Raw genomic sequence first — 25,320 nt, 5'->3', positions numbered from 1 at the left:
AATAGTAACATAGAATATCTTAACATTTTAGTGATCAACTAACATTGACTTGCCATTAAAAAGAGCTAATATGGAATTATTTTCGTTTAGTTTCTCTAAATACCACAAAAGTTCTATGGAACTCTACCAAAAGATCACTCAAATACAGACAAGTCGAATGAGTTGATTCCTTAATCAATATATAAAGTACAATTAATTAAACATGAAAGAATCAGTGTAGTAGTATTAAATATTAAATACCTTAATTAACAGTCAATCCTAAAGTTGATCACCTTAAAAAGAGGCATCAATTATTGTAAAAAAAGGTACAATTATAAAAATTACACGTGTTGGAGCATGAGGGTTGTTCAGAACACGTGGCTATATTTAAGAATATTTAGCGGAGCTTAACCATAGTTTATTCGACTATTAAACATGTCATGCAGTAAGCTCCAAAAATCATACGTCCAAACTTGGACTTTAAGGTTTAAAAAATCAATAAAAACGGATTACGATCACTTCATTTTTTTTTAAATTTTTAAAAAAATGAAATCAGCCTTAATTAAAAAATAAATTAAAACTAAGGCGTTACAGATAAATATGTTTACAATATTAATCGGACAAAACCCTCAACGTCTCAAAATTCTATGGAATCCGACAAAAGTGGTTTTAAATTTAGGGATGTAGCCATCGCATAACCGATGGTCCTCATTAATCATCCTATATTACGCTTTTGCCCTCCACCAATTTCGTTAATTAAAACTTCAAATCTTTTTTCTCAATCTTAGCAGCCCGTATTTTGAATATAATCAATATTAGCGCCTAATAAATGTAATTATTAAAGAAATGTTATTGATTTAGAATAATGTTTAGGGCGGAATTTCCAACTTTACATCTCAAAATATTCGAAAGCAATGTGTGTAGAGAAGGGTAATTTGGGAAGAAGGGATAAGAAAGTAAATATTGTTTTGAGGTACGGTGGAATGGGCAATTTGGGGGTATGATGTTGAAAGAACGAAGGGGGGGGGGGGGGGTGGTAAAAGGGGGGGTAGGTGGGGGTGTCAGGTAACTTTGACAAATTAAGGTGGGTTCAGTAAATACAGCAGAAGAGCAGAGCCTGCCTTGTTTTATTTTACGTCAATCAGGGTAAAAATAATATGCGACTCTCACGCAACCTTGTACTTTCCTGCTTTATTATTCATAATTGTATTCTCTTTTCTTTTTTATTTAAAATACTATTCCCTATTTAATTTAAATCAATTTTAAGGTCAACAACTTCCACCAATCATACCAAAGTATACAATTACTTGTTAAACTCTGTATTTTTTCTCGATTACTCTCCGTATTATATATTCAATTAATTTTCCTTTTTTAATAGTATATGATTAAAGTTATGGACTATTAGTTATTTGTTAAAAATTATATAATTTAGATTACTGAATTTACATTCCTTAAATAACAAAAGTTATGTGATTAGCATGAGTTTTATTTATAAAATTGAAATATTTGGTACTTACTGTATTTATAAATGAAAATTTGAAAAAAAATTATACAAAAATTAGTTTTTAAATGAATGAATTTGGTTGCAGAGCGGTTCCATGCCCTCTAACGCAGCCACTGCTTGGACGGACCGCAAATCGCACATGGTTTCCTACTTGCAGCGATTTGGTACCATGCCTCGCCATTTGTTAGTCCGCGTTAACACTACGCGGTATTAATGATTTTTGGTATCACGCCTCGCCATTTGTTAATCAGCGTTCACATTACGCGACCTTAATGCACTGACAATTTTTGCCTTCCGATTCTATTTGACATTTACATTAATGACGTTCTTATACGCTGATATGTTCAGCCGATATCGTTGAACTTTGTCTTATCCCGAGTTACATTTGTTAATCCGCGTTTACATTACGCGACCTTAATGCACCGACAAAATTTGCTAATCGATCCTATTTGACATTTACATTAATGACGCTCTTTCAGCCGATACCGTTGAACTTTGTCTTATCCCGAGTTTAATAAGATGCGATGGAAAAGTAAATGAAAACGCGAAGTATGAATTTTTAAATAAAATATGAAAATATTAAATAATAGAATATGAGATATATCCATAATATAAAATTAAAATGTGGCATGTTATTTTTATGTCTATTTCCTGCAAAATGAGACATTTTATGGTTAATATGGGAGTTTAAAATTGGGTTAGTAATGTCTTTATTTTGAAATTATAATCCAGTTTGTTTTATTAGGGCTTCAGCAGAGGGGCGCCCTAGGGCGAGCCCTAAAGCCCGCCCTATGCACCGCCACGTAAGCATTTTATCCTCCTACCCTTTCACCTGCAGCGAGGCGCCCTATAAGCCGCCCTAAGGGACGCTCTAAGCATTTTATTTTATTTGAATATTTAAATAAATACAAAAATTGGGAAAAACCTTTATTTCATTTATAAAACTAAAACATTACAATACGAATTAAAAAAATACGCAAACTCAGCGACGACGGTTACGGGCTCACACTTCTTCAATCATGTCGTTCATGAGCTGAGCATGGTCTTGTTGGTTGCGCATTAAGGCCTGTCTAGATAGAACCTCATTGAAGCCCGTCGGTAATCTTCGAGCGGGGGGCACGGTCGCCGTGCTGGAGGAGCTAGATGCACCTTCATCATCGGTCCAATCGGTGATGCTCCCACCTTCATGTTCGACTATCATGTTGTGCAAGATAATGCACGCATACATGACATCGACGAGGACTTCCTTGAGAGAAATGTGAGAGATGAGAGAAATGAGAGATGCGAGAAATGTTCGTATGAAAAATAGAATGAGAAACGAGGTTTAATAAATAGACAAAATTAGAAAAACAAAAACGTGTTGCATCACCCGCGCCATCGTCCGCATCGCCCACAGTGGGCTGACGATGGCGCGGACGATGCCATATCGTCCGCGCTTCCTCCGCGGACTATCTGTCGGGCGAGGACGACGCATCGTCCATCGTCCGCGCACCCACAGTGGCGGACGATGGCTCGCCCAAGGCATCGGGCGGCCTATCGTCCGCCCCACTATGGGTGCTTAAGAATTATTTATTTTCTCTTAATATGAGTCTGTACTTAATTATAATTAAATTTTGATTAATAGTAGTACGATTTATGAGTGAGGTACCATTAGTTGGAACCTTAATCATTACTTAAACTTAGCATGGTGTTAAAACTCCAACAGTATGTTTTTTAGCCTACCTTTGACTGCCTAATTAAGCACAGACACAAAGAAATAAGAGCACCATTAGGATGATAATTTATCTATTAAAAGTATTTTTGTATAAAAAAAATGCTGTCTGAGTGCAGGTTGTCATGCAATATCATTAAATAATAATGTATATGTATTTGTACAAGAGAAAATAGTATTTATGATTTCACATGAGAAAGCAGTTGATGGGAAGGGTGGGGTGCATTTATTTATTCATGTAATTTACAGCAAGGAAACTTAACTAGAGAGGGGATTACAACTCAGGTTAAAAACCCCCCAAAACAAGTGGTTAAGAAGCAAGCACAACCACAGACTCTCAGATTTTTATTATCTACAGTCTCATCATCTTCTCCTCCCCCTTCCTCTTAAATCCCCTTTTTCTCTCTCTCTACATGTCTCCCGAAACCCTAATTACGCTTCTATTAATCAATTACTGTTGATTGATCACGAATTGCGCATGTGTTTTTAGATGTTTTTTCAGCTGACATGGACTTAGCCAATTCCACCGTCAAAACTCCGGAGGCAGAGTCCGAGACTCCCACCCGGATCCAGCCCGCCCCCAAATCCGCCCCGCCCTTCACCAACGGCGTCCTCAAGCGCCACCCGCCGCTCCTCCACCACCCCGTCGTCGTCACTTACAAGGAATGCCTGAAGAACCACGCAGCGGCGCTTGGCGGCCACGCCGTCGACGGATGCGGCGAGTTCATGCCCGCCCCGGCCTCCGACCCGGCTCTCCCCACTTCGCTAAAATGCGCCGCGTGCAACTGCCACCGCAATTTCCACCGCCGCGACCCGGAGGATCCTCCCAGCCACGCGCCTCCCCCCGCCGCCGTGCCTGCGATTGAGTTCCAGCCGCACCACCGCCACCACCCGCCCCCTCCCCGCAGCGGCTCCAGCCCTAATAATTCCCCCTCCCCGCCGCCGATCTCCTCCTCCTACTACCCCTCCGCGCCGCATATGCTCCTCGCCCTCAGCCACGGCCTCTCCGCGCCGCCCTCCGACGTCAGCCACCCCCACACCTCCCCAATCTCCGCCAACGTCGGAAACCTCAGCTCCGGCAGCCGCAAGCGCTACCGCACCAAATTCACCCAATTCCAAAAGGAGAAAATGCTTGAATTCGCCGAGAAAGTCGACTGGAAAATGCAGAAGCGTGACGAAGACGCCACCAACTCATTCTGCGGCGAAATCGGAGTCGACAAAGGCGTCTTCAAAGTCTGGATGCACAACAACAAAAACACATTCGGAAAGAAGGACAACAACAACAATCCCCCTCCCCCGCTGATGCCGCATTTATCCAACGCCGAAATCTCAACTCCCTCACCCGCCGCCGCCGCCGCCACCGCCGCCAACGGCAACGGCATGAGCTACAGCGACATGAACGAGGAGCAGCTCCATCTCCATGCTCACGGCCTTGGTACTAATGGATCTTCTTCTTCTTGATCGAATCTCAAACGCGATGGATGATGATTCAATAAAATAAAATTAGATAGCGAGGAAAAAAAGAAAAAGGAAACCGAAATTGGGGGATCAGGATCAGGATCAGGATCAGCTGCAATCGTCGATTAGTTTTCTTAATCTCTGCTTTCATTTTAGATTTTCTACATCTTTTGTTTAATTTTAGCTATTAATATGACTAGCCATGATCAAATTTCTGAGGATCATATTGAAATGGAGGAGGATTATTAGCTATATTACCATATTTGGAATTTTTGCTGAATTGCAACTTTTTTAGGGTTTTTGTTCAATTCTAAGTTTTTTTTGCCTTCAAATATTTGAATCGATCACCATGCATGAAACAGGGTGTTGTTTTGTCCAATTTGCAGCAGCACAAAGTGGTGGTGTGTGCATAAATTGAGGCTGTTTTATTACTCTAATTTTTTTTTATTATTTTGAATTAGCATCTTCTTGAGATACTTTCTTCTTTATTTCATCAAGAAGATGGATAGATACTGATTTCTTCAAGGTTTTAAAAATATTATTCCTAACTGCATAATTTAATGATGCTTTAGATGCCATTTCTCCTTTTGTTTGCCTGCATCTTTTACTTTATGCCATATATTTAATCTTTATCTATCTATGCATAGGGATTCCCTATTGTAAGAAATTCCATCCTCAAATTTCACAAATTAATTGTCCTAAGTCCCATTTTTGCTTTTTTGGCACATTTATTTGGTGTGGGCTGACGACGATGATGATAGCTTAGAGAATAAACCAAGATTTGTTGTCTTAAGTATATTGTTATGGGCTTAGTAGCTAAGATTAAGGTTTCTTAGCTAATCCTACGTTAATAAAAATGAAATCTTTACTAGTTAAACTTTGCTTTCAAGACAAGCACGGATGATGGATTTTATAATGGCTCGGTTGCTACTAATTAAGATAAATCTATAGGGATAATTATCAAGCTTATATTAATTTTGATCTTAAACATTATCATTTGATAGATGATAGATCTGATTAAATTTTATAGATACAAAAGTGTGGTGATTGGTAGTCTAGATTATTTCAAAGATTAAAGTGTAAAATGACGCTTTTGTCCTTATGACCGGCGATGCACTGCTTACCCTCAGCTCATCAACCTAACATCTAATTCAAGAAAAAAGACAATCAATTAACCAACAACAAATTCAAGAACATAAATAATCGATCAACTAACATCAAATTCTAAATAGAAACAATCGAAATGCAATCAAACAGGTATCATCATCGGGTTATTGTACCTCCCGAGTATCAAGTGATTACTAATCAATTTTTTTTACATTGAATCAAATTAACAAGTTAATCTTGAGGCTAATCTGTTGTCTGATACACATTCTGTCTAAGTGAGTGTGTGTAATTATTGGAAGGTGACAAATTGGGAATGTCTTGTCCATCACCTCTGCTAACTGTGTGTGTTTGGTTTTGGGGAGAGAGAGGGTTTATGTTTGGGTGGTGAAGTCAGTAATCTTGTTTTGTTTGAGGGGTGCAAAGGCACTTGTGTATGTGTAAGAGTGAGAGAGAGAGATTCAACAACCAAAGGTGTGGGACAGTCCTTTCTCATTAACTTCTCAAGAGAGTGGGCAATGGGTACATAGCTGGATTTTTTTTCTGTGATTTTATCTAAGTTTATGTAAATACATTTTGGCAGCCCCTAACACTTCTTCATTATTGCAATTTCTTTGCCTCTTTCAAGTCTTACCACTTATCATTGTTTCTTCCTGGTATGGGAATCATGATGCATGTACTCATCACTAAATTCACTTTTATATTATGTTTTTAATTACTCTAATTTAATACTTCAATTTGGGAAGAAATTTTTAGTTAAATTGAGGAGATTTAGCCCCTGTGTACACTTCCTTGCCATTATTTGCTTCTCCTATTACACCTACACGTCACATGTTACTGTTATTACTATTAAATTGGATGAAATAAGTAATGTGTGAATACTATATCCTAAAATATTTATTAATTTGTAGCTCTAGTTTGGAAAGTTACTGAAAAAAATTGAGTGGACTCCGAGGCGAGGTATATAGAAATTGGAGTTCAAGGAATCGGAAATGTCGACTAATTTAGTTAATGAAGTTTTCCATTCTATGACGAAATGCCAAAACGTGACACCAACACACTAATATATCCCACTTGAACCCGCTACTATATGGGTGACAAAAACTGGGTGATTTATCGTTTATTAGAAAGTTCGTGGAAAAAATTGAGTTGACTCTGAGACATGGTATTGAAACTAAAATTCGAAGAATTGGAAATGTTTACTAATTTTAGTTAATGAAGTTTTCCATTCTATGATTGAATTCCAAAAGGCGATACCAACCCACTAATCCCATTTGAACCCGCCATTATGTTGGCGACTAAAATCGTTGATTTTTAGTATATGTAGTTGCTCTCTAGAAAGTTGGTAGAAAAAATTGAGTTGACTCTTAGGCGAGATATCGAAGTTGGAATTTGAATGACTGGAAATGACGACTAATTTTAGTTATTGAAAATTTCCATTGTAACGGAATGCCAAAATGCGGTGCCAACCCACTGATTCCACTTAAACGCACAATTATGTGGGCGACAAAAACCCGCTGATTTATTAGAATATGTGGTTGTTGCCTAGAAAGTTGGTGGAAAAATTGAGTTGACTCTAAGGCGAGGTATTGAAACTAAAATTCAAATAATTGGAAATAATGACTAATTTTAGTTAATGAAGTTTTCCATTCTATGATTGAATTCCAAAAGGCGATACCAACCCACTAATCCCATTTGAACCCGCCATTATGTTGGCGACTAAAATCGTTGATTTTTAGTATATGTAGTTGCTCTCTAGAAAGTTGGTAGAAAAAATTGAGTTGACTCTTAGGCGAGATATCGAAGTTGGAATTTGAATGACTGGAAATGACGACTAATTTTAGTTATTGAAAATTTTCATTCTAACGGAATGCCAAAATGCGGTGCCAACCCACTGATTCCACTTAAACGCACAATTATGTGGGCGACAAAAACTCGCTGATTTATTAGAATATGTGGTTGTTGCCTAGAAAGTTGGTGGAAAAATTGAGTTGACTCTAAGGCGAGGTATTGAAACTAAAATTCAAATAATTGGAAATAATGACTAATTTTAGTTAATGAAGTTTTTCATTTTATAACGGAATAGCGAAAGGCAATGCCAACCTGATCCCACTTGAACTGTTCATCGGCGACCAAAAACCACTTATTTATTAGTATATGTAGTTGTTGTCTAGAAAGTTGGTGGAACAATTGAGTTTACTCTGAGGCGAGGTATAGAAACTGAGAATCGAATAATTTGAAATGACAACTAATTGTAGTTAATAAAGTTTTCCATTCTATGACGGAATGGCAAAGGGCGAGGCCAACCCTGTGACACCACTTAAATTTGCCATTTTGTCTGCGACAAAAATCCGCAGATTTTAGGTGGACTGATATGTGGAATTTGCGTTTTTAATCACCTATATTGCCTTAGTTAGAGAAGATGAACTTTTTTACTTGAAAAGTTAAAAATATAGTATGATTTTTTCACACATTGGACGGGTGAGAGTTAGAGTTAATCTGTATTTCCCAAAATCGACTACTCTAAGTTTATATAGATCAGCAAATCTATAAAAGATTAAAATTGCCACTTGTAATTGAAATAAAATTATCAAGAAGAAAACTTGGTTACATTAAAATTTTAATCTATTTTTTATTTTATGTTTTTAACTACTATAATATCCCAAAATAAAGAGTAACATGCTATAGATATATTGACAAAAAGTCCCAAAGATCTATTTCGGGCATAATATCTCCACTCTTGAATTCTTTTTATTTTTCTAAAAAAACTAGTCCTTACGTTTATAGTGTCACAGTTTCTAATAAACTTTATTAACATAGATATACTCTATATATATGGAGGAATTATATTTGAGGTCCTTTATCATAGTCTCTAGATATTAATACTTTTTCCACTTTTTTTAACCTCATGGTTAATATTGTCCATTTACTCACTTTTCGTAACTTTATGTGGCGTCCTCAGAAATCTATAGTCATTTGTTTCTCCACAGAGATAACTGCGAATAATATAGAAACAAATTTGAAAATTTTGAAATGACGATTAATTATAGTTAATGAAGTTTTCCATTTTATGAATAACTAGGGAAAGGCGATATTAACCCTCTAAACCCTCTTGAATCCGGCATTATGTGTGCAGCAATAATCGTGGATTTTAGGCATACTGATATGCGGAATTTGTGTTTTTCTTTACATATTTAATCATGAGATTTAATCTTGTCAACCGAGCACAATTGTCTATATTATCTCTAATTAAAGAAGATGAGGATAAGTAGAAAACCACGATATTATGTTGTCTAATTTGGAAAGTAGAACTATTTTTTCTTACCGAGTGAAATTTAATTTTTCTCTCTTTTAAAAGTTTGGAATAACATCTTAAATTATGGACGTTATATCTCCACTAAAAAATTCTACTCCATTTCATTTGCTACAAAATAATCCATGAGCAATAGGGTTTTTGCTGTGACAGTTCCTGATAAATTTTATTAACATAGCTAATCGCTTGATATAGATAGTCATTACATTTGATGTCCTTCCGAAGTGTCTTTGGACTTTTAAACCTCTTTTCACTTTTTTAACCTATGGTTCAATATTGTTTATTTATACATTTGTTTGTTCATAGAGATAACTAGGAATAATATTGATGGGGTGCGTACTAAACAAGCCCGACAGCAATGACGGCCCATCAGCCCAAAGCCCAAGGAAGAGTATGAGTTCGGCATTACCAAAGAGTTCGGCCTCAGCCTACAGCTCGGTAAAAGCCGACCAATCAAGCTCTGCGAGTTCGGCATTACCAAAGAGTTCGGCCTCAGCCTACAGCTCGGTAAAAGCCAACCAAGCTCTGCTCTCAGGTCGGCATCAAGCTCTACTCTCAGATCGGCAACCAAAGCAGTTCGGTCTCAGTTTTCGACCGAACAAGGAGTTAGTGGACCCATGCAGGATTTCCACAACTTCCAACACACCCACTACCACGTGGCGTCAACTCAGGCCACGATCTTAGGCCATGACCTACACGACCTCCACGACCTAGAGTGATGATGTAAGCCACGATCTTAGTTCAATGTATAAATAGAACTTAGATCTGATAGAAAGGAGTTAGAAGCTCTCTAGAGAAAAATACCATATAGCAAGTCTGTGTTGTAAGCTGTAATTCCAGATCAAGCAATACAAACCTGCCCCCATTTCTCCCCGTGGACGTAGATTTACCTCAGTAAATCGAACCACGTAAAATTCTCTGTGTCGTGATCTGTATTTTCCTGCATTTACTAACATCAACGATTCGCGGACTCATCAAATATAGTAGTAGAAAATAAAACTCTAAGGATCAGAAATGATGACTAATTTAATTTAATAAAGTTTTTGTGTTTTTGCAACCGTCTTCGTTATCTCTAGTTAGAAGAGACAAACATAAAATGAAAAAGATGACATTGTATTGTTTTATTTGAAAATTTGAAACTAGTTTTTTCTAAAAGAGTGAAATTGTGTTAAGTATATATTGAAAAGTTAGAAATAAAATTATATACTTATTCATATAATAAGATGTTTTTAAAACGATTCAAAAAGCTAGTAGAAAGACTATTTACAGAACTAGCCTTGCAATGGTCCCTTTTACATATGTATTTCGATTTACAATGTGTAATTGAAATACAAACTTTTGATACATATTTACACTCTAATGTAGTCATTTGTTTTCTTTATAGAGTAAAATTAGAATATATAGTATTTGTTTTAATTAATATATCCTGAAATAAAGATTACCAATATCAGTGAACAGAATAAAATATTAACAAAAAGTCCAAAGATCAATTTTGTGAATATTTTTTCTATTCCTTTTCCTTTTTATAATCACCGAATGGGCATTATTTGGGCCGGAAACCAACTATTTCCAAACATTTTTTTCTCAATAATGAGTTTTGGTGTCAATTATTCAGTAAATTTACAAGGCTAACTTATAAAATAAATATTTGTACATATATATTTATTTAAGGAGATGGAGAGAGACAAAAGTAAAACAATTGGAGTGTGGGGACTTGAAAGGGATATTTAAGGACGTGTACAATAAATTTAAATTACTGAGCGAGAGAGGGCCCACAAAATAAAGCCTCAAATACTTAGCCCAAAACATGGGTCCAATTTCACCACATGATTATTCAATTCGAATTCAGTCTATTTTATGCTAGGCCTAAATATTTGTAGCTTTTTCTAATTACTGTAAAACGGTACGAGATTATTATAATTAGTGGGTTTTTATATATACCTCTTCAATTATTTTTTTATAAAATATTTCTGCAGAAAAGAATTGTGGGAAGCAATTAAGTAATTAACATTACCTGAACACATGATAACACTGTCACTGGAGAAATGACACAGAAATCTTATAGAATTTGATTTTAGTTGACAATAATAATCTATTAACCTTAAGATAAAAATACATGAAATAGTAGTAATAATCTATACAATTTTGCCAATATAAATGTTATTCACACCACTCTACACTCCTTTTCAATCCTCCCAAATATCTTTACTCAAACATTTAGACTCTTAGTTGATTGAAATAATTAAAAATATAAACTTTATAATAATTTTCTGTGGGGGGTTTAGATTCACTTAAAAACATATACTCTATCATTCTTATTATTTATGGCCATTTTTTTAGTCCATTCTAGTATATAACATTATATGTTTTCTTTTTATAACACACTTTATCACTTACACAATTTAAATATATTTAAAAATCTGGAGCCATAATTAGGAGAGAAGTAGTATTAACTTGGGGTGTGATTTATTTATGAGATATAGGACGCAATGAAAGAGGAGGAGGTAAAGTAGGAGTAGGTTCCTTAATTAGGTCAAATACGCGTCCCAAAAATTAAATAATGAAGGCATCCATCATTTGAAAAATTCCAGATTGAGATAATCTTACATTTAAGATGATTCACGAATCTGGACCACCTCATCGCATAAATTGTGATTCTGCACTTTTTATTTCTTTCTCAAGTGGTCCCTTGATTTATTACATTCTTCAATTTACCTAACTGCATTTTATTCACAATCTCGAATGCAATTAAAAAGTAAATAATGAACCCTATATATATCTTGCGAAATAAAGTTAATTGTGGATGTGTTACTGTGTCGGTGCACTTTAATCATTTTAGTGTACTTACATTGTTATGCAACTGGTTTTACTTTTTACTTGTTCAAAATACTGATGTACTTAAAATGAAAAATTATCTTATTAATTATATGTACTATACAATATTTGTATGTTTTTGGTCCTTTTTAAATTTCCTTTTTGCTTTGGATACAATACATTAATTACTATGGAGTCTTTTGTATAAAAATAAATCCAAATATTTAGTGGAACTCAAAATAATAATACTATTTAAAAAGGAGATAAACAATGAATCAACCAGTAATTACTGTTGTAACGAAGCCCAGTTTTTATTGTATTAGGCTTGGCCCAGTTTTATCTTACCTAACTACAAGGGTTAATTTAGAATTGAGAAACTTATCTAAATATAAAAATATAATAATAATAAATAAAAATATAACATAAAGTTTAATAACTTCGAAGAATCATTAATTTCATTATTCCTTTGACCGTCGCAAAGGCCAGCTCATAACAGTCTGATTTTTTTTTCTATATATTAATGTGGCTTGATTTTAGCCTATACGTCCACACAACATAAGATTGAACGTATAAAAACAAGAGAGCATTCTATAAAAATATGAATCCAAAAGGAAAAACACCCGAAAAGAGAAAGTGTACTTTTCTAGATAGCTAGAATACCCAATAGATGTCACAAGGGATAAGTAACATATAATAATAATAAGAGTAAAGCATAAAAATAGTCCTAAATATATGCTCATTTTACAATTTTGGTCATAAATATTACGTTTTGAATTATTTAGTCCCACACATTTCAACTCGGGCCAAACTCTCTCCAAAATGGACGGAGCAGTTAAATAGTAACGGTCAACATGTGTTAACCTGATTTTGACCGAAATTAAACTCTTAACTTTGATTATTAGCAACTAATTAATTTAAAATACTGAACAAATAAATGACAAAAAACGTGTAACTCTCTCCAAAATGGACGGAGCAGTTAAATAGTAACGGTCAACATGTGTTAACATGATTTTGACCGAAATTAAACTCTTAACTTTGATTATTAGCAACTAATTAATTTAAAATACTGAACAAATAAATGACAAAAAACGTGTTTTCTCCTTCCCTCTTTTTGATTCTTCTTCTTCTTTCTCAGATCTACTTTGAAGAACCCTAGTTCTTGCAGCAACCCATTATTACAAGTGCCCTTCGTTCGTCAAAAACCCCCCATCATCAAACCATCACCATTTCTATCGTTGTGGCCACCTTCTGCTAGCGCAATACTAAGAGGCGCCACTCATCGTTTGTTGGCCTCATCAAGAACCGGTAGCAAGAATTTGGAGAACAACTATGATTTATCCCTGAAAATGCAGCACCGTAAATAGCAATTCGTAAGCAAGTGTCGTTTATTTCTTGATCCTTGGTCATTACCAAACGTAGAAGCATCTATTCGAACGCAAAGCCCTCCAAATTTACATCTTTTGTCATCAAACCGGCGATTCTCTCCAAACAACCATCTGGGCTTTGGGATTCCCCATCTTGACAAAGGGATTCATTTTTTTACTCCTAATTGAGGTGAAAAGGTGCATTCTTGAGGAAGGTTCTTGAAAACGTGAGCGAAGCGGGGCTAGGTGGAGGTCGGAGGAGAAGTCCCACAGGGAATTAGGAGAGTTGGAGACGAGGCGGTGTTCACCGGAGGAGGAATGGATGGCAGAATCAGCAGCGGAGCAGCTGAGCGAGGAGTTGGGACATGGTGGGAATTATTGCCGAAAGGGGATAAGGGATGCCGAGGAAGGGTGGAGAAGCAGCCGGAGCAATGGAAGCTGAGGGCGCAGTCGTGGAGGATGGCGACGAGAGCGAGAAGGGGTAGAGTGAGGTCTTCGCCAACGCCGATATCTTGGATTGCTCTCATCTCCATTTTTAGATTTGTAATGTAAAATTGAAGAAATTGTTACTGGGAAAAAAAAGATTTCTAAACATTTCGAGAATATTTGATAAATGAATTACGACAAGAGGGATGAGTTCTTTTTATTTTGGATTTATAATAATATAGTAATTATTTTGGGTTGCTGCAAGAACTAGGGTCCTTCAAAGTAGAAGAACTGAGAAAGAAGAAGAAAAAAGAATCCAAAAGAGGGAAAGAGAAAACACGTTTAAAGAGGGAAGAAGAAATCAGAAATAGGAAATGATTATTTTTACTTTGGGAATTTAGAATAATAATTAGTGGGAGTATTATTATTATTTAAAAATGTATTATTGAAATGATTAATTCGGTCAAAATTGAGTTAACACATGCTGATTGTTACTATTTAACGGCTCCGTCCATTTTGGTCTGAGTCTGGCCCGAGTTGAAATGTGTGAGACCAAATTATTCAAAACGTAATGTTTAAGACCAAAATCGTAAAATGAGCATATGTTTAGGACCAATTTGGGCCTTTACTCTAATAATAATAATAATAATAACAATAATAAATAAATAAATAAATAAATAAATAAGAATTTAAAAGGAAATATAAGCACGTACGGATTCGATTGAAAATGCTAGTGATAAGGCTCGTTTTATGCATCTGTTTTGGATCTAAATTCTATGTTTTCCATGATGCTAACGTATATTTATAAGTCCAGGTGCGTGAAATATCTGCCAGACCCATGAACAAGTATAAATTACCAGGGCAGAGAAGAAAGGACCAAAAGAGTGAAGAAAAGTAACGAAATCCTTAAGGGAAGAAATGTCAAATCAAGAAGATTGTTACCCCAGGGATTGGAGCCACAACTATAAATAGGAGAAGAAGAGAAGAGAGAAAGAGAGAGAGAGAGAGCGAGTTAGATAGAAAATTCCTTAGGTGTTTCGGCTCACTCTTCATTTTTCACTCTTAGCTCAACACGCATTTGGTTTTCAGATGGGAAATCCGGGGTAGTGTGGTGTTGTTTTGGAAGTGTAACACCGTCCTGATAAGGGCGAAGAAATAATTTTACTTTTCCGCACGCACTTTCTCTCACCGACTTCCTTGCCGGAAGTTCAGCGACTGTTTTGAGGCTACAACAGTTTGATGCTTAATCTAGTTTCTATTTCCTGTTTTCGCTATGATTCTGATGCTTTACTGTTTATTTACCTATTTGGATGCTTTTCTTAATTGAACGTTCGTTTGAAGCTGAGATCGGAGAGATCTAGTTGATTTGTTGGTTGTTGGTTTGATTCGGAGTTGAATCGGGGATTGGATGTTATGGATCTGAGTTTTGTTGGTGTTGAATCTATTTGATCTAGTGTAGATTTCATTTTTAATGTATGAATCTGGGTACGTACTTTTGGATCTACATGGAATTTTCTGTTATTGTTGATTTGCTTGACCTGGTAGATTAGATCTGGTGATATTTAGCTTAATCGTCTTGTTTAACGTTCGATTTGAAGTATGCTCTATTCTACGCTCTGTTTTGTTCTAGTTCGTGTTTGCTTATTGAAGAAGATGAAGGTAATCGGCAGTTAGAACAGATCCGCTTTAGTTTGTTAGTTGCAACTTTCTTGTTAGTAGATATTTAGGGAAATCTGTTCTGTTACTTTTTCTTATGCTCTGTTGTCTAGCTGTTTTAGGAAACTTATTTTACTTGACCCAGGAAATTTGGCAAATGGTCTAAAGTTAATTTTCAATTTGAAATATTTATTGCAATTACGTTTGAAGTACTTTCAGTTCTCTGGATCCAGTAGATAGAATAGATTAGTTTTAATGTCCCAGGTCTAGTAGTTAAAACTCAACCCTCTCGTTGCGTGGCAGCAGCCGAACCCTCCAAAGTTCCCTTAATGCATTCCAAACCCTTCCGTCCTCGTGGATTCGATCCCGACTTCCATATACTAGCCAATAGTATATAGGGTTGAGGTTTTGAAGCGGGATTGTTGTGACAACGACTGAATTATGAGAGTTATGATCTCCTAGACCCTGTGCTCTAGTGAATCGTCTGGACCTGAGAGTTTACTTTTACATAGCAGCAACGATCACCCGAAACATCTTCAGCTAGAAATTTGGTTTTGAACATGCTTAATACTATAAAATTTACATGTTTATTTTTATGTTTATTTTTATAATATTGTTAGAATGTCCAGCACTTTTGATTAGGTCTTCTTGTAGCTCAATGTGGGCTCGAGTATCGCGCCTTGTGTTTCTTGTTTCGATCCTCTCGCCCACCGTCATATGCACACCTCGGCGTGGGGAAGACTTCGCGGTTGAGCTTCCGGCTTCATCATCGTCGTAAAAGCTAGCCCCCATCTGTCCTTCGTCAGCTATAATCATGTTGTGCAAGATAATACACGTGTACATGATGTCGACGATATTTTTCACGTACCACAGCCGAGACGGGGCCTTCACAATGTTGAATCGGGCTTGAAGGACCCAAAAGCTCTTTCAACGTCTTTCCGATCGGACTCTTGACGCTTCTCAAAAAGAACCCATCTCGGGTCTTGCGGGTTGCTGAGCGTCTTCACGAAAGTCGACCGCCTTGGGTAGATACCATCGGCGAGATAGTAACCCACGATATTGTTCATAGTATTCTTGTTCTTCGCTCTCCGCTTCTGCAATGAGATTGGTGAAATCCATTTGAGAGGGTTTGAGTGAGAGAGGAAGATGTAGATAAGTTGTATGAAAAAATATGAATGAGAGATGAGTGAGAGATGATTTGATGTGAAAAATGGATGATAAATGTGTGTATTTATAGATGATTTTGGGAATAAAAAAATAAAAAACAATTTCTGAAAAACGGTAAAAAATGGCCATATTTTTGGGAATCTTAAAATATATTTTTATAATTTTTTTGGTATTATTTTCGATTTATAAAAAATGAATTTCCAACGGAAATGCCGTTGGCCATCAGAATGCGCCACGTCAGTTACTTGCTGGCACGGATGTGCTCGATGCATCGAGCAGCGCCGCGCCAGCGGCGAGACACGGACGGACGGACGGATGGATGCGTGCCCACTCACCGCTGCGGATGCTCTGATGTACTAGTATTATCTTATTATACGTTTATGTTATCATGCAATATCAAAGCTCAAACATATTTGTAATCATTTTCTCACACGCTAATGTTAAAGTTCCTTCCCATCATCCAAAATAATTAAGGGATAATTATTATTTAAATTTTAAATTTTCATTGCCTTTCTAGTTAATCCTATAACTTCAGAAGAAATAAATTCTAAAATAACAACTTTTCAATTATTCTCAATTGTCCTACAGTGATCAAAATCAAACTAATATGACAAATTTAAATACTATAATTTAAAACAAAACAACATCAATTTGTTTTGAGTGTTAGTTAAAACAATGCCGTCCGATTCTCTGTAACAACGTGGTTTTGTTGTCGCAATTAATTAATTTATTCCATCGTATGACAATTGCAGAAAATTGTCAAGTTATGAGTTCAGTTTCAAAAGTTACGAGATTATTCATATATCAACAAAAAATTATTAACTTAAATGATATCAATCTCAATTATATAATTTTAAGCTGAAACATCTACTCCATAGATTATGATGTATGATAGTGTACTATCATAATTAGTATACTTGTTACTTGTTAGTTTCCAAATAACATGACATGATACATCTTGTAGTACATGATTTTTATTGGAATGATTTGTTGAAATCGATAATTCCCAATTTAAATTTGGCACCATCACATTATAGTTTAGCTGCGAGGACCACATGCACGATTGATCTTTTATAATAGTAGTCTATTCACTTATATACAGGTTGATTCTACTAATTCGTTTCAGCTAGTACGATTTCAATCTAGTTTCAATTTTTAAGCAAAGTACTATCAATTCAAATTTCCAACATTTAATGACTTATTGTTTCGTTTATTTTTTCAAAAACCCTCATGCTTCGAATTTACTATTTCCAGTCTTGGTCCGCTATCCAGAATCTAGATATATATTCCATAAATAATTGTGATTTAGGAGTTTAATTTATGTAAATTATTTGTATCTACATTTTGTGAAGGAAGGGAGAGAGCATTGATTTTAGATCCAACAGGTCGATTGCGACTTGTCAGCGGACCGGATGGATTTTTTTTAATCTCCTTTTCGGTGGGTGTTTGTCTCTCACTTTTTTCTTTATTTATAATTCAATTTTTTTATTTATTACTATTTCATTACCAAAACTAACTACTCAATTAGAAATTTACAAACAACTAGTAAAAACTAATTAAACAGTAACAAAACCATTGATTGTCTTGATGCTACAAGATCGTGTGGATTTTATTGAATATTCAGTTTTAGTGGTAGTACTTGGCGTTAACATAAGATTAAAATTCAAATCAAAATTTAAGTTTTTTAACAAATTTAATTTACAAACGTAAATGAAATAAATAAATTTACTACAAGTAGGAAACATGTGCTGGAATAGCTCAGTTGGTTAGAGCGTGTGGCTGTTAACCACAAGGTCGAAGGTTCAACCCCTTCTTCTAGCGATTATTTCCTAATTTTCTTATATTTTATTACCACTCCTATTATTTAATTTTAATATTTTTCTACTAACAAAATGTTAGAGTAATAATTATGCGTCTTACTATCAGTTAATAAAATATTTATTTACCCATACAAATTTTTCTGTATAAACATTAATTAATCGTCCCAATTAAAAGTGTAATTTGCCGTATTTAATCCAAAAATTCCTACAACATCGATACATGTGATACGAGTTGGATTTTCAAAGTATGCAGAAAATGGAATGTTACAATAATTAATTGGGCGGCGGCCTTAATTAATTTCTCATGCCATGTTGCCCGCAGCCTCTACACTCTGAAATTTAAATGCATTAATTTGAATAAATTTTATTCTTTATGATTAAACGATAAAATTAAATTTTTAATTCTTTTAAACTTTGACATGAATCCAAATTTTAGTGGTCAATATGAAAGTACAGTTGGAAATTTTAGGTTTTGCAACGATACATTTTAACTATCCCATTTGACTCTAGTAATTTTTGTTACACAAAAGCAAGAGATAGGAGGGAGTACAACATTTAGTGTCGCATTTTCATTTTATATTTCATTTCATTATAACAAGGTAAACTAGGAGTATGAAATATGTATTTGAGAAACAATTTAGGGCGTTCCATGTGATGAATGAATGAATTGATTGCATTTGTTTGCCCATAAAAACATGATGCGATTTTATCATCATCAAAGGAGGCATGTGGTATTGAAATTATTTACTACAACGGCATGTGGTTAAGGAATTCTTTTGGTGATAAACAAATTTGGAGTGAAATAATTGTGTTTGGTTTAAATAAGTAAAAAAACAATGGTGCTAAATTTCATTTTTTTTAAAATGACTTTTCGTGGAAAATTATTTCGACCAAAAGTTTATGAAAGCGGTCCCATTAAAGTGGTCACAATTTCTCTTGTGCTTATTTTTGTGACAACCCACTTGCAAAACTAATTAATTTTAAGATAATCATATAGTTTACATTTATTGAAATTGACAAGGGAAAATTCTGTTTTGTAATTTCAGTATATGGTTGTTGAATAAGCTCCTATAATAAATACAAATTCTTAGTATAATAAATTTATAAGCATATTGCGATTAGACACCTTCTTATTTATAAATGATGGAAATTTTTTCTTTTTTTCTTTTTCAAATTTAGTGGTCCAATTACTACTTAGGATACTATATCTATTTCCCTCGTAGTCACCTAGGCTTTGACATTCAATAACAAACTTTAGTTTTTTTTTAATATTTTAATTCAAGATATCTACAGCTACTACAAGCAAAAGGTTAGAAAAAGATGAATTAGAATTAAGAGATCAAGTAATTAATTTTTTCACCAATTGGGCAGGTTTGAAGAAATTCAACATGTTGTTGCATGCTTGTATTCATCATGACTAAACCCTAATTATTGTTGCTATCGAATTAGAGAAATAATTAATGGAGTGAAAAAAGAAGTGTCAGAGCGTAACCAAATTTTGGTAAGATTTGTTATAAATGCCTCTAACAATATTAAAGTGTGACAAAGTTAGGGTTGGACCACAGTACTCGAAAAACATAAAGGTTAGAAATTTGTGATATGGTTCTATCTACTGATTTAAATGTGTCAGTCTCACTCTCTCAACACATGATTTCTGCAATACTATTAATTCATTACTCTCCCACATTAATGTGGCCATTTCAAAAATTGAATCTGCTTATTCCTTCCAAATTAATTAATTTATACTATCCTAACCCCGTTCACCAATTGAAAAACTAACAAGAATATAAATTTAAACCGAAATTAATCAGTTCTATTTTTTATTGCTCTATTTAATATTTTTGCTGGGTAGAAAATTTTAAAGATCCGCCGTTTTTTCTGCAAAATGCTTTTTTTCCAAAACATCATAGCATCATCTTATAACATACTCCTCATGATCAAAACATACCTATATTAAGATTGATACATTATATTTCTTATTCCATTTTATCTTTTATTGGTCGAAAAATCAATGAAACACCTTTAAACACAATACGTTTAAAAAAAATCAATTTCCACATTATCACCAAAAACATTTTGTTTTTACGACCATTTTTGAGTTTCACACTCATTATTCAAGATTAAACGTGAAATTGAATAATCCGTATCAATTTCTTTATTCCTGTGATGGGCCTCAAACAGTAGTTCTATTTAGTCCATGAAAGAAATTGAACTGGAAAATGGGCCCAACACTAGGCCCAAATGTTTTCAATTATTATATAAGCTCTTAGCCCTACAGCTTTACATAGTATAGTTAAAATTATTAAAGCCCATGGGCTTAAATAATATCCAGTGTGGACAGGCCATTACTATCCACATTCCACATGCTTTGCTTTTCTCTTTTTTAGGAAATTTTCTTTTTCTTATTTGCTTTAGCTAAGTAGGCACAGAATAGATCTAATTATAATCAACTTTTATATATAACTCTTAATAGTTTGACAAGCCGTCACACTTTTTATGTAAGGGCATGAATTTCTACTACAACAAACTCATCTTAAAAAATTAGAACGCAAATATAAAAATGGCCAAAATTTAGTGTGCAAATAAAATCATCTTCATGTTGAGGACATAGTAATTAATTGTCTAATACGCCATTAATGTTATTTTTTTTGCTTTACAGGCACATTTTCATTTTCATTTTCATTCCTTAATTTTAGTTGGAACACTAAAATTGGTGATATTTTTTAAAGTGTATGCAATGAATTTGAAATACAAATTAACGTACTTAATTGATATAAATGTTCTTACCCATTTTCTTTTTTGTGTTCACAAACACATTATAACATTAAAGTGTATATAATGTCCTCACACACTTATACCAAGGTACATATATTTGTGCGACAGATTGGATAGTGCAATTATATCTTCAAACACTTCACTAATACGATGATATATACATATATATATATATATATATATATATATATGTGAATATTCCACCTCTCTATCACACGTTTTTATAGTAGTGTGACATTCATATATAGTTTACAAAAACCCTCATCCACACACTCTCCAAATGGATGATTTGAGGCATCTCTTTAGATGCAAAATTTCCTTTCTTTCAAGAATTGAAATTTTACGATTCCAACTGGAAATGGGGAATAAATTCCAAAACGATGAAATACGTGACGATGTGGATTTGACATATACCTGAAAACAATTAACATATACCTAACAATGAGAGCATCTCATGGCACATGAGAGTAAATGGAGAATCGTTTTGGAGAAGCACAGTGTTAAGTGCAGTCGCATTCCTCTTTCTTGATTATTATAAATATGATCACTTTGTCACCTTAATGTTTCCCATCTTTCTTATCTCATCCCGATCTTCAAAATTAACACGATGATTATACACCTATGGTCGGTCGCCACATTATTGCATATTTTCGTCTCGATTACAATTAATTGACCAAACAATTTCCAATCTACTCTAGAGATAGAGGTCCCAAAATAAAGAGGAAAATGAGTGGAAGGCTGAGGAGATTAATTAAAGAAGCTAATTAATCCAGTCAATTCCACTACATAATTAATTAGGTCAAGATTTCGCTTTAGTGATGTTCCCTTGGGTGCTTTATCAGTCAGTTCAATAGACCAACATAGCTATGAAAACTGCTTTTTTAAACTAGCTACATTAAAAGTAAAACATTTTGCAAGAATTTTCTAGTTTGAATGTAGCTAATAAACAAATTTAGATCAAGATTGAATTTTTTTCCATCTCTTGCTTTCTGATATTTTTTGCTTTTTTAGCAAATATGTCTGGCATCAGATGAAATAGGCAAATTCCAAAACAGCTGCATCTAAAACACCTTTTTTGTAATATTCGTAGAAAATAGAAAGCAGTAAGTGAAATTTACCATATGATCACTTGAACTAACTAGGTTTCTTTCACTTGTTATTTCCAGCAGTCTGTGCATGTTTACACACACCACACACACTAGTTCAAACTAATAAGTTAAATCAAGAAACCCAAGAAACCCATTTTCAGAATGAGATAAAATTACATAAAATGGCCTATATTTTCTTTGAATTTCAAAGTAAAAGATATTTATAAGAAAGAGGAGGAGGAAGAAGGAGAAGGAGGTGTGAAAGAATTTACCGCAGCATGTTTTACATGCATATAAGTAAAAACAATAGACATCAATTGCACTAATACAAACACACACAAAACCCAAAAAAAAAACACAAACCATCAATAGGAATTTACATCTCTTCATATATATATATATATATGAATCAAACCAAAACAGAAACAAGTACACCAAGATCCAACACTCATATCTACCTACAAAACCAAAAAAAATCCAAAAAAGAACCCCCCCCCCCCCCAAAAAAAAAGAAAGAACAAAACAAAAGGCCTAACTTTTGTTTTTCCTCCATTGCATTAACCTGATGCACTCCTTCACCAAACCTCATCACAAACACACACAAACACACACTCACAAAAACAAGACACCTCACCACAGTCCCACACCCTCTTACCTTATTGATCTCACTACATGTTGGTGGAGGAGGTCGGGGAGGAGGAGCCGTCGCAGGCGGCCACCTCCCCCTCAACCTCCCGGCGGTGGAAGTTGCGGTGGCAGCCACAGGCCGCGCACGTGAGGGCCCCTCCGGACCCTTCCTCCCCACACGGCATGAACTCCCTGCATCCGTCCACCGCGTATCCCCCCACGTTGGCCGCGTGGTTCTTCTGGCACTCGGCGTACCTCACCACCCTCACCGCGTAAGACGAGTTCGGAGAGTTGCTGGAGTTGTGGTGATCGCCTCCTCTCTTGTAGACCACTTGCCTCTTCTTCATCTCTATTAAATTGGAAACAAATAGAGAAGAAAAAGAGGGGTTTTGTGAAATTAAGGAATGTGTAATTAGATGTTAGGGAGAAGTTTGATTGAGGATTAGGATTAAAGAGAGAGGTTTGGAAAGAAGCAAAGGTGAGCTAGGTTATTTGGAATTGGTGTTGGGCCAAACCCTAACCCTAGGACCCTCTATTTATACACCTCCACTAACCTTTTACTAATTTAATTACTAATCTCCTTTTTCGAGATTAATGATATATTGGGAAACATGGTTATTTTATTTACTGCTTTTCCGTATATATTAGCCTAAATTCATCGACTTTATATGTATACCATATATTTTGCTTATTTTATTTTGAGGCTCTATTCGTTGTATCTTTCTTGAACCATGCTTTATATTGGAATAATCTAGAGATTGATGGTGATGATGTTTCGATATTTAATTCGTCCTCATTTTCTTTCCATTTCTTTTCATTTTTGTCAAGTGCTTTTTTTGTGGTTTTAATAGGTGTTATATATAATGATTCATGCATGACTAATTACATGATTGTGATTGAATTTATTAGTATATAATGCAATGTTTAGCATAGACTATGATATTCGGAGCTTGTTCTATCCATGGATTATGATTGGTGTTGAATAAATTGCCAAAATTAATTTATTTTAATCCTAATTTATGTTGTGATTTTTATACTACACTATACAATCATCTATAGTACTTCATATCTTATAATGATACAAGCAACACGACTTTGAGATTTAATAAAATTGTATACCAATTAAAGTATAAATTTCACTTCTCTTCATACTACTATTTGATATAGGAGTGATAAACATATTGCATGAGATGTACTTTATGTCAAGGTGAGAAATAAATAATATTGTGGCATGGTTGTTGTGAATTGATGGCTCAACTTCCTAACAACTAGCTTACGATGGAAAAAGGGATTATCTTTTTCATTAGGGTACTGTTATTCTCGATTAGGAAGCCCATTAACCAATTAAATACTTTAATTACATGCTTTATTTTGACAAAGTAATTAAATGAGTCAGCTAATATTCCGTGGCCCCTAAAACTATAGCTACGTGGAATTTGATAACAAACATTGCCAAAAACTGTAATTAAGTCGCTTTTGTCTTCTCCAAGCTTCTTTTTATTTTCATGCTAGCTTCAATATTCTATTATTTTTTTCTGTTGTAGCAACGATCATTATGATTATAGATTTTTTTTCTTCAACTACCTCTAAGCACATAGACATACAGACACAGAGTAAGACTAATACAATGATGTTTGTGATTAGTTCCCACTAAATTAGATTTATCAATTATTATCCTGTTATTGGAAAAATATTTTATGGTATCCACTCTCAATGTGGGCGTGGATTGCTGGGGTATAGATAGTCTAACCTCTGCCTTTACCTTTTTAACAGTTTCTTGAGTAAAACATGGTTGAATTAAGCAGCAAGTTGATAAACCTAATTGCCGACGAAATTATTTATGGTAAGATATTATAAGCATAGACGGATCCACGAAATGAAACTCGTGTAGTAAAAAATCGTAGCCTTATTGCCATCGTTTGACGCAGTTTGGGCTAAGGAGGCGTTTCTTTCTTTTTGTTGTCATCTCTCCTCCCCTGCAAATCCTATTCTTCAAATAATTCTTGGGAATATGTGATTTTGTTAAACACTCTACGTTCCAGGTTCATTGAGTCATTTTTCTATTTTGGAAAATTTCAGCATAATAGAGTCATTTGTACTTTTGGCAAAAATCTCTTCATCTCTCTTACTTTATTCTCTTTTATTTTATTCACCATCTTCTTAACACTCTAATCTTAATCTCTGTGCCGAAAAGAAGTGCTTCAATTAACAAGGAACCTGGGGAGTATGAATTTTATGGTAGATGATTAAGTCGCTATCTGAATCATGAAATTGCAATTTTCATGAAATAGAAGGGCTGGGGCAGAGACGGAGATGTGGTAGTGTCGAAGGTTGATTAAATAAGTTATTCGGCATTACTCAACGTTGGACTCGATCGGTCGACCCGCCCGATTGACGACCCAACCCTGCCTAGGATCAGCCATGATTACAAGTTTGAATATGGGTTGGAAAAATATATTTTTAGTACGATTTGTCTCTACGATTGAATGTTCTTCATCGGCACACACACAAGTA

General features: G+C 34.8%; 2 protein-coding genes and 1 non-coding gene across 3 annotated transcripts; 2 read left to right on the top strand and 1 right to left on the bottom strand.

Moving 5' to 3' along the window:
• Positions 1–3,449: 3,449 nt before the first annotated feature.
• LOC121768958 (zinc-finger homeodomain protein 9-like) lies at positions 3,450–4,932 on the top strand. The gene has a single exon (XM_042165572.1). The coding sequence runs from the start codon at positions 3,702–3,704 to the stop codon at positions 4,653–4,655; it is 954 nt and encodes a 317-aa protein (XP_042021506.1). The 5' UTR covers positions 3,450–3,701; the 3' UTR covers positions 4,656–4,932.
• Positions 4,933–18,243: 13,311 nt separating this feature from the next.
• Positions 18,244–18,317, top strand: TRNAN-GUU. The gene has a single exon. It is a non-coding gene; the product is annotated as a tRNA-Asn (tRNA).
• Positions 18,318–22,446: 4,129 nt separating this feature from the next.
• Positions 22,447–23,320, bottom strand: LOC121769435 (mini zinc finger protein 2-like). The gene has a single exon (XM_042166235.1). It carries the CDS (start codon positions 23,151–23,153, stop codon positions 22,848–22,850), a length of 306 nt encoding a protein of 101 aa, XP_042022169.1. The 5' UTR covers positions 23,154–23,320; the 3' UTR covers positions 22,447–22,847.
• Positions 23,321–25,320: the final 2,000 nt, after the last annotated feature.

The sequence above is a fragment of the Salvia splendens genome, chromosome 15 (assembly GCF_004379255.2).
Source record: "Salvia splendens isolate huo1 chromosome 15, SspV2, whole genome shotgun sequence".
Lineage (NCBI taxonomy): Eukaryota > Viridiplantae > Streptophyta > Magnoliopsida > Lamiales > Lamiaceae > Salvia > Salvia splendens.
Note: the sequence above shows the minus strand (reverse complement) of the source record. Positions and strands in the feature narration are given on the sequence as shown.